The sequence below is a fragment of the Watersipora subatra genome, chromosome 4 (genome assembly GCF_963576615.1).
Source record: "Watersipora subatra chromosome 4, tzWatSuba1.1, whole genome shotgun sequence".
NCBI classification, from domain to species: Eukaryota; Metazoa; Bryozoa; class Gymnolaemata; order Cheilostomatida; family Watersiporidae; genus Watersipora; species Watersipora subatra.
The window spans coordinates 43,129,932-43,141,074 of record NC_088711.1 but is presented as its reverse complement, the minus strand read 5'-3'; the positions used below and the strand labels follow the sequence as shown (position 1 = coordinate 43,141,074).

The 11,143-nt window shown below is 33.0% G+C and overlaps 1 protein-coding gene across 1 annotated transcript; it reads left to right on the top strand.

The window, feature by feature from the left end:
* Window positions 1–251: 251 nt before the first annotated feature.
* Window positions 252–11,135, top strand: LOC137393322 (uncharacterized). Its single transcript, XM_068079820.1, has 7 exons — window positions 252–309; window positions 990–1,135; window positions 1,605–1,690; window positions 2,221–2,434; window positions 5,621–5,831; window positions 10,015–10,195; window positions 10,999–11,135. The coding sequence occupies exons 2-7, from the start codon at window positions 1,077–1,079 to the stop codon at window positions 11,133–11,135; spliced, it is 888 nt and encodes a 295-aa protein (XP_067935921.1). The 5' UTR covers window positions 252–309; window positions 990–1,076.
* Window positions 11,136–11,143: the final 8 nt, after the last annotated feature.

Sequence of the window (11,143 nt, the reverse complement as noted above, 5' to 3'; positions counted from 1 at the left end):
AACAAAGGTGGAGTTGACATTTTAATGAGTAACCCAATAACAAAAATTTAGTACTAACAATTTTTTTTTTTTCAATTGAAATTAATGTTGATTTAAATGTAAAAACTAAAATGAAAAAAACTTAACCGTCCCACATATATTTTAACTTTTGTAATCTCACTGCGGTACTGTGCATAATCTTTTGCGCCATCTAGCGATAGCATCATGTTGGTAGGCACATTTGTACAATAATTAATATTTAAACTAGCACTGCACATTGGATGCTCGTCCTGTTGATAATACACTAGTTGAGAGACTTTTTTACATTTGGTAATTATTTTACATATTGAAGCAGTATAACTTTAAAATTGTCATTTTAGACATATAACTTCATGTTTAATGTTTTATTTCAAAAGGCAACCACTTTATTCATTCAAGCATGCACTTGTAAATTATTTGTAGCTTTCCCAAACATCGTTCTATCAGTTATTGGTTTTGGCTTAAGCTGCATTACTGATGTATTTTTTGTTATTTGCGTTAAGCAGTCATTTTCACTCAAATCCGTAACGATTTTTTCATCTTTAGATAGTTGATAATGCATTCACAGTGGTTTGTAAGATCACTATTATAAAAATATTTCAACATACTTTGTTCATTGATGATAAGAAATGTTTTGGGAAAACGAGAATTTTTTCAGTTGAAAAAGGTTTAGGATTGTCTAAATTACAGGTTTTAGTAAAACTTCAAGCACAAGATTGTAGGCTCTGCACGTGGATTAGCCAAGCTATTGTACACATGGAGTTTTCATCAATAATTTTATGGTCTGTTTTCGCAATTGTCTTATTAGGTAAAACAAATGCAATTCAAATCGACTATTTATTGTATGTGTTTGCTTATACGCTGATGGTCACCAGAAGGCCTGCAACCCACATCTTAGTTCATTTATGTAGATAATTGCTCACTTGCATGTTATATTCTTCATTATTGAGTGTCAACATTTATATTTTTAGATCATCTTTAGTTGCTGAAAATCAGACCTTAGAGTTGGGAAATGATTTGGATTCAAAGGATACCAATAACTGCTGACATTTGAGAGAATGAGTCGGGGTGTGCGAGACCTTCGAGAACTGGTGGTTGTTTCAAGACTTACATATCGGTACGTACAACTAGATTTTGCAAGTAATTAATTTTTAGATACTTTTTTGTTAAACACCATTAGTAATCCAACTTTAAAATACTCAGTTTGCTTTATGATTAAAATAAGTGAGATTTTACTAAATTCGGTAAAGCTATGTATGTTGTTACTTCTCAGTTATTGTCACGTTTTCTTTCTGCTGATTCTGTCCATCTTGTTCAAATATATACTAATATATATATATACTTATATATACTATATATAATATATATATATATAATATACTTATATATTTAAATATATAAGTATTTAAATATTTATATACTTAAATATATAAGTATTTAAGTATTTATATATGTTAATATTAAAATATAAAATAGAATGTGTGCATATTGTGAATATGTGTACTTATTTACAATATGCACACATATGCCAATAATCTGGGTTTGTTTTTAAAGGCAGTTGTTCATTAGTTGTCATTTCTGTTTAGGGACAGCGATAGCGAAAGTGATGATGGCCGTGCTGGGTTGATAACACCCTTTGAATCATTGGATATTACACAGAATAATGCTCGAGGTATTTTTATTCTATGGTATCTAACTAATGAGCAGGTGTTTGAAAAGAATGACTTCAGGTGGGAAAGGGTTAAAAGAAATGTCAGCGTTAGGGTGAGAGAAGATTGGTTAAGAAAAAAATGTACATATCAACAGAGTGTGATTTAAGGAGAAAATAACAAGAAGGGTTGAGTAGAGAAGCTTGGGCTTCTACATTTCAGGACCAGTTCAGTAATGTCTTATTAAAAGTCTTGAAAAAATATTCTTTTTGCTGGGCTATTGGTTATGGTGCTAACAAAACTGCTTGTAGGGGTGTAATTTACCTACGCTCATGATTCTTGGCTGTTTTAAAATTTTAGTCAAGTAACTTAAATCTTCAGCAAGAATTCACACTCTATTGCTTTCATTTATTGATTCAAAAGCCACAATGTATGACTGGTGCCTTTTTCAGCCACATTTCAACTTGCGGAAGTTACACTAGCGGATAAAAATGGGCGATGAAAGGTTTCAACATGCCCTTTCCTAGCAGTCTGACTTGTGTTCTACTTGTAGGTAGTACTACACCTACACCACCATCCTCAGCAGACAGCGGTTTAGGGAGACGTAAAAAAAGTAAACGAAAAAAACCTAGAGGTTACATCACACAATCAGGTGTTCATCCGTCTGCTCCACGGCATGACTTCCCTAAAGCTAAACCGCTGCCAGCTGTTGGAGAAGCTTTTGATAAATCAGGAAATGGAAAAGCAGAAAGAACAGACAGTAGCAGGTAAAAAGATTATTCGGTGTAAATCTCTCGGAGCTATCTGCTCTTCTCGCATAAGTTGGCCATAGGTTTTAGATAGTCACACTGTCAACATTTGTCAATGATGGCTATAAGTCTACTTTATTACTCTACGAAACTCACCAATATGTTTAATTATTTCTCAAATACAAATGGTATATAATTTTGTGCGTTATGAAAAAAAATTGCTGATAAACCTGCACCAGATAGCGTGCTACATGCACAACAAAGAAGTTGTCAGCTCGTGGTAAGCAAGAGCACCTGACACTGCTTTCTATGAGTGAATGAAGTTGTTGTCAATCGGCAATAAATTCAGTTGCTCTTCTGCATACTGAGTGCTTTGAATAATACCGTGAGAAGACAACTTAGCAAGGATATTTTTAATATCTCCATTGACTTGACGATTCTGATTCATATTCAGCTCTTTTTAAAACGGCTCTGAGATAAATTTATTAATTCATTTTAAAATATAAATATTTTTTATTTGGCGTGCTAATTGGCATAAACAACTGTATTTACCTTGACTACTTAACATGAAGGATACTAAAGAATTTTAGACTTTCTATAAACTATACTTTTCGATATGCTAGAGTTCTTACCAACTTTCTGTATCATATATGTTTTTCTATAAACTAGAGAGTTATTATAGGCTCGCTATATAAACTATATTTCTCTATAAACTAGGGTTCTTATAGACTCTTTATATCAACTATATCTCTCTATAAACTAGAGTTTTTATAGACTCTCAATATCAACTATATCAGTATATCTCTCTAAAAACTAGAGTTCTTATAGACTCTCTATATCAGCTATATCTCTCTATAAACTAGAGGTAGTATAGACTCTCTATATCAACTATATATCGCTCTATAAACTAGAGTTCTTATAGACTCTCAATATTAACTGTATTAGTATATCTCTCTATAAACTAGAGTTCTTATAGACTTTCTATATCAACTATATCTCTCTATAAGCTAGAGGTAGTATAGTCTCTATATCAACTATATATTGCTCTATAAACTAGAGTTCTTATAGACTCTCTATATCAACTATATCTCTCTATAAACTAGAGGTAGTATAGACTCTCTATATCAACTATATATCTCTCCATAAACTAGAGTTATTATAGACTCTCAATATCAGCTATATCTCTCTATAAACTAGAGTTCTTGTAGACTCTTTATATCAACCACATCTCTCTATAAACTAGAGGTAGTATAGACTCTCTATATCAACTATATCTCTCTATAAACTAGAGTTATTATCGACTCTCAATATCAGCTAAATCGCTCTATAAACTAGAGTTCTTATAGACTCTTTATATCAACTATATCTCTCTACAAACTAAAGTTATTATAGATTCTCTATATTAATTATACCTCTCTATAAACTAGAGTGATTATAGACTCTCAATATCAACTATATCTCTCTATAAAATTGAGTTCTTATACTCTCTCTATATCACTTGTGTCTCTTGTTTGTGTGAGTCTGTCTCGGTGTTTTACTCAGTATTTAGATTGGGTGATAGTATAGCAGTCCATTAAAACAATGTACCTACTTCTGAAGGGTGGCTTTTTGTTTTCTCCATAAGTAACAGTAAATTTGATACCAAAAATTGAAAGTCAGATTTATTGAAATATACAGTAAATATAAAACGAGCATTCATTTTTAGTAAAACTTGTGGTTTTGGTGGTGAACTGGATAAAGCCAAAACAAATTACCCAATTTCAAAAAAGTAGTCTAAAATTGTATCTAAGATAAGCGTAAAGATGGTAAAAACTATCAAAATAATACTTAATGAGTTTAGCCATAGTCTAAAGCTTTTCTATTTAAGATTTTTGATAAAAAAAATTTTTTTTAAACATTGTTCAAATTTTTGCTAAAAATATGTTACAACAAGGATATTTGCCGGTGAAAAATTGATTGTCTTCGCTGAATGCATTTTTAGTGTAACCAATACTTGCTAGTTCTGTGAGGATCTAGATCTTTGTGTCTGATGTATTTGATGCTGTCGCCATGTGTTCTACAGTAGCTCCCGGTGGTGGATGGGATCTCAAAGTGTTAGACAGGAGGATCAGGTGTTTGAGAGTGGCTTTAGATGTTTGAAGGAGGCTTGAAGTGTTTATAAGTCGCTCTGTTTAAGGGTGACTCCAAGTGGCTGAGGGTTGAGTTAAACATTTAAAGGTGACTTCAGGGGTTTGATGGTAGCAGCAGGTGTTTGAGGGTAACTTTTGGTATTTGAGGGCAGCACCAAGTATTTGTACACCAGTCAACTCTTACTTTCAATTAAAAATGAGTTGTCAAGGGCTTAATATGTACATGTATCACGTTTTACTATATCCTCTCCGTATTATCAGATGATGGTCGTAAAATGAGTCAACATCTCATTGCATGTAGTTGATCTGTGTTGTCGTTATTACTATTATCTCTCATTATTATTTATTATGGCATGTCTTTGTATAGCTTTCAAGCCATATATTCTGCACCCAATGAAGATACCCAAATAGCAATAACTTAACCAATTAATTTTGCTCTAACTTTCACTTTTTGTGTTTTAATTGCGTTTTTTGTGAATGCGCTTGCAAACAATTTTTACTTCTTTTCTAGCAGCGCAGACTCAATGGGTGTCAGTGCTGATCGTATGAGAGCTGATTACTCCCAGATTATTGAACACATAGATCAGGAGGTGGTTGCTGATTGGCTGGCAAGGGCTAATCAAAATCTTAAGGATCTCACAACTTGGTGCAATGATACCAATTTTGTAACATTTGCTCAATTTTGGATCACAGAATTCGGCGTAGAACGTCGCTGTGAAATACTTGCTCTAGAACATTCCATTTTACTAGACGAATTGACGGTTGCATTTAGAGCTAGTTTAACGCAGGGTCTGGTCCAGACACGTGATCTATTTGACCTACTTTCAGCTCTTTTGCGCGAATATCCTAAAAAGTTGACAACTTCTGCGGGAATTTACCTTTTCCTTGATTATCTTGATATCTTCACATCGGAACGTGCTCTAGAATATAGGAATATATTGTCCGACGTTAGATTATCTACTAGCAACAAATCGCATGTTCAACTCATCCTCGCCAGTCGGTCGTTTATGCTCATCAATATATGGATGGCTATTATCACCTTTTATAAGCAAATCTCTGAATGTTCACCGCCCAGCAATGACCACTTGATTGCCCATCGAAGTAAGACAGAGATCAGCTACAGCAGGTTGATGGAAGCCATCAACCTAGGCTATACGGAGGTAGTTCATTACTTTTTGTACAGCGGCAAGATTTCTGCCGGACATGTCGATTCAAGACAGAAAAGCCTTCTTCACAGTGCTACAGCTGCCAACCAGCCTAAGATAGTCGAGTATCTTCTGAAAAAGGTAAGACGTGCCTCAAATCGTATCAGATTTTATCTAAATCTACAGTTCAATGCCATTTGAATGTTTAGTTTAATTTAGCAATATCTTCTTCTTTTAGCAATTATTTAGCAATTATTTTCTTCATCTGGGGACCCCGGAACACATACATGGTTGGTGGTCATTAAACCCGTACTACTCAGATTAAAAATTAAGAAAAATACTCAATGGTTCACTCCAATTTACATAAATTTGGAATTATATCTAAAAATATAAAAACAAAAATTGCATTTTTATATGGTTAAACTAGTTTACATTACTATGTTATTACCTTTTATGATGGTTCCAGCTTCATAGTTCTGGTGTGCTTAACAAGGTACTTCAAATTTAAAAATAACTAAATAAAAATGACCCTCAGGTCACATGACTTATTGTAAACCAATCAAATATTGTATCATTGCATAGCTAAAAGATTACTCTTTCTGGCCCAAGTAGAAGTTTTCTACTCATACGCATATTTATGGTAGGGCAACTCTGCAAAACTGTCATTACTTTTATGTCACATACAGTAATGTGGGGTTAAATAGTGGAATACTTTAATTATATGAGCGTAAAACTTACATTATAATAATACATGCATAATACATTAATGGTTTAACTGCACCATCTTGGATGTTCCTTTCACCACATAAATTAATCGATTACATTAGCAATGGATATGATCTATTCAGCAAGTGCACAGGCATTTTCAAGAGTTACTTCCTCTCTTTTATTCAATATACCCTAGGACACTTATATTTCGCTAGTATTTAGTTTCGTGAGTAGCACACAGAGTAAAATTTTGCTGCAACTTAATTTCGCAGCTCTGATGAGTGCGAAAATATAGTGATGTGAAAATAAATACAGTGGAACAAACAAATTAGATTCCTCAGGTCCGGTCCTCTAGTAAAAAAAGTTGTTATATTTGCGACTAGTTTGTATTTGTAACCCGCAGGTATAAATGTATGGCAGAAATCGATAATTCAACGTGATCGCTTGCTGCCATTTGTTTCTTGGACTATCAATGACGTCTCGGTCCTTTCCGTCGTGACCGATATGGTACCAATATTAGATCTCAAGTATTTATAGCAAGCGATGGCCATGGCACGTTTTGAGTTCACAATATTTCAAATTTAAAAAAAATCAAATACAGTACATGTCTCATAAAAAAGAAAATAGATAACAACCAACATCACAACCAGAACTGTATAACATGGTTGGACCTGGTGAGGGTTGTTATCGTTTTTGGTTGGCAGTAAAATTCATCACTACAATAAGTATTATTTAATTGTATGACTTCACCTACCAGACTTTCATCCTCATCAGTTACAAATTCGGTGACTAAACTGATATCATCATCTTCTTCGTTTGTCTTGGCTTTTCCAAAAAAAACTTGTTATCTTAATTTGCTTTGCCATGCTGCTCATTCGGTGTATTAACGAATTTACTAGAAATTTCCCAATGAGCTCAATCACACACAAAATTATCTGCATTTCTAATATCACGATTTTGTTGTGGATATCAATGAACTACAGGGCCGTATTCCCTTGGACAGCTGGCCGGCTAAGACGCCCCAACTTTTTAGGAATTTCATAGTCCAACGGCTATAGAAAGGTTTTTATCGCTGTAGAATATCACTTTATTCGAAGCCATAGATACAAACGTCAACTTTTAGTAGTTCTTAGGCGTCATTATTATCTTCATCAGCGGCAAAATATTCTTGTTAACGACTTTTATAAAGGTTTGCAAAATATCAAGTTTTAGCAAACATCTGCTTGCCCATATCCTACTTAATGAACTTGAAATAAAATCGGCAAAAATGATCTTTGTTAAAACGCTTAAAAAAAAGATGTCTTCTTTCTGAGCTTTTTAACTGCATACAAGTTTTGCCTGTTTTAATTTTAAAACGTTTTGTCAGTCACATCAGCTAAAACAAAGCAAATCTCAAAAAATAGAAAAATGTTGATACTTGCCAATAAAATTTTTTAAAACTTCACGTGAGAGGCCCGGCTGAGGCCCTGCATAAGAGAAACCTGTTGGGAGCTTACAGCACCCCCCCCCCTTCTCCACACCCCAGATGTTCATAACTAGTCGTCTAACATTAGCCCCCCAACTTGCAACCAGTGAATACAGGCCTGCGTAGAACATAGCTATTTAATTTCGAATTTTCGCTAGTTCGTTATGATAGTTTAGTTTCGCGCATGAATTTTTCGCGTGATGATGACTCCGCGAAAACGCGAAAGTTAGATGCCGCGAATACTTAAGTGTCCTAGGGTATGAAACTGAAAAGTTCCTTTACTTACAACTCTTATGAATTTTGAAACTTTTATAAGTAAAGAATTGTACATTTAGCCAAAATTCTACCAGAATTATTTTTATTTACAAAGACTAAAATAAGTTTCCATCTATTCAATTAGTGTTTATTTTTTCTGTTCTTTTTCTGTTACTGGTGTTGCATATTCTAAAGTTATGGTATATAGGAGCTGTTACCTAGTCGAGAGCTAAAAAATTTTGTGATCTGACCTCATTTGCTTTGAAAATGATATGACCTGTCATATATTCTAAAGTTATAGTAGTATATAGGAGCTGTGAACTAGTCAAGGGCTGACTCGCTGAGTTTAAAAATTGATTGTCAGATTGTCTCATTTTAATCCAGACATTTAGTTACCTATATATTACATTGTGTATACTCACGTGGATATATTGGCATATTACCGTCTTAATCAACCATTCTCTATAATTAGTGCATATTACTGAAATAAGGAATTTAGATCCTTGGTCTAATTGTGAGTATTTGGTATCACAGACACTTTTATTGAGTAGTATATTGTTTAGAAACTGGTTAAAGGTTTATAGCGCAACATTAAAATTTGTTTAATTAAAATTAAATTAAAAAATATAGAAATTAAAATTAAATTAAAAAACATTAAAAGGGTTTTTTTAGGCTGAATTTGTACTCTATAAACCTATAAGAACATTCGTGTAAGCGGTAGTAAATGTGTATAAATAGCAGCATTGGAACATAACATCGCACCAAGGGAGGCAAATCTAAGTTTGAGTTTGACAAGACAAAATATTAAGAAATTATTGCTGTGAAAGTTTTGTACAGTTCTTGTGTGACAACTTTGTTCAATGAGCCAATTTTTACTTGTGTGTAATTGGGTGTATTTATTTTTTGTGTAAAATATATGCAACATGTCAGTCAAGTTTATCTAAGTTCGTCTTTTATTTTATAAACAGTGAAATAGTTCACAACCAACAGAGATCATTTTTATTTCGTTCCAAACAATGCATGAAATGTAAAATTAAAACTTAACGTTCAATTTTAAACTTAACAACTAACAAAGGTTATAGCTATTCAGTTCAAGGCATTTATTAAAGTTTTCATTCCAGTGTCAGCAAAGATGTAAAGATTTTTGCTAGTATAAATATGGTGGTTTTTGTCTTATAATGTTTTTATAAAAACGTTATCATGTATTATTATTTATATTTTACAATTCAACAAAAAATAATCATTGGACTTTATTACCATTAAACTTTAATTAAAACCAAAATATGCTACTATATATTTATTTGATTTGAGAAATATATGATTGAAATTGACATATCTTAGGCTTTCTATAATAGTTACTGTATGTTTACTAAATCTGTAATAGTGAACTAAGTGACAGGGTTGGCATCGACACCCTGCACTGCCTGATTTACTCTCTCATATCTATTGATTACTAGCCAAGTTATCTAAACTATGGTGGCAGCATAATAACGTCGCTGTTTAGCGGATGAATTTTAAAGCAAAGGTGTTAAGATTATCATATTAAAAAAATATATATTGATGAACTGTTAGCATAGCATGGACCAATGAGAAGGCTAGTCTCAGTCAACCGATCTTGTTACTGATAGTAGTAGCCTTACCATTCCATTTAATCTTTCCTTTAAAGAGAGAGTTTTCCTATTGAGTGTTGATGAAGGCGTATAATCATGTACAGGATTACAGCAGACAAAATGTGGTTCACTCAGTTTTAATCTTAATAGAAAATCTTCATGTTAGCTAGGAACTTTAGAATGTATCTTATTCAGAACTGAAAAATTGAAAAGTATTGCCCGCCAAATTGCAATTGTAAAAACCTAATTATAGGTTCACATTTACAAAAAACTGCTCTTGTTTCAGTGGACCGGTTGTATGGATGTTAACAGACCATGTGACACTGGCAATGCTCCACTGCACGTAGCTGTGAATATCAGCAGTTATAACTTGGTGAGGCTGTTACTTAACATGCCTGACATTGATGTCAACATCGAGAATAGCCAGTGCGATGGAGCAACACCTCTTCATCTTGCAGTTTTACATGGTAACTCACAAATCTACTACCTTTTTAAAGTAGGGTAGATATGTTTACTTATGAACTCTGCCTTTCATGTAAAATAATTTTATTAACTTTGTAATGATTGTACTATGTACGTCTCACAAACTCTCCTTATCAACTACACCTCTATATATACTAGAGCTATTATAGACTCTATAAACTAGAGTTCTTATAGACTCTCTATATCAACTAGATCTATCTATAAACTGGAGTTATTATAGACTCTATATCAAAATATCTCTCTATAAACTAGAGTCATTATAGACTCTCTATATCACCTATATCTCTCTCTATAAACTAGAGTTATTATAGACTCTCTATATCTCTCTATAAACTAGAGTTATTATAGATAGACTCTCTCCATCAACTATATCTCTCTATAAACTAGAGTTCTTATAGACTCTTTATATCAACTATATCTCTCTATAAACTAGCGTTCTTATGGACTCTTTATATCAACTAGATCTCTCTATAAACTAGAGTTCTTATAGACTCTCTATATTAACTATATATCTCTATAAACTACAGTTATTATAGACTCTCTATATCAACTATATATCTCTATAAACTGGAGTTATTATAGACTCTCTACCATAGAATCAACTCTATAAATGAGACTTATTACATTATCTATATATCATTGATGTCTCTCTATAAAATGGACTACTTAGTGGCTCTATATCTCAACAAAAATTATCTCTATATTGACCAATACATGTATACCAGTTTGTGTTAACATCAATAGATCAAGGCAATCCACTGCATTGAATTAATGATTTATTTAACAGGTAATACAGACATTGTCAAGATGTTACTCAAGTCACGAGCTGATCCTTACAAGCTGATAGGTGGACAGACAATCATAGACATAGCAAGAGACTTTGAACATGAAGAGATCCTTGGTCTCCTTCTCGCTTCCGATTGATTTCTTTA

What these genes read in the sequence shown, in the direction of transcription:
- LOC137393322 (XM_068079820.1), top strand. Translation starts at nt 1,077, where the DNA reads ATGAGTCGGGGTGTGCGAGACCTTCGAGAACTGGTGGTTGTTTCAAGA. An exon ending in GTTTCAAGACTTACATATCG is followed by an intron (nt 1,136 to 1,604) that starts GTACGTACAACT and finishes ATTTCTGTTTAG; the next exon opens with GGACAGCGATAGCGAAAGTG. An exon ending in GAAAGAACAGACAGTAGCAG is followed by an intron (nt 2,435 to 5,620) that starts GTAAAAAGATTA and finishes TTCACCGCCCAG; the next exon opens with CAATGACCACTTGATTGCCC.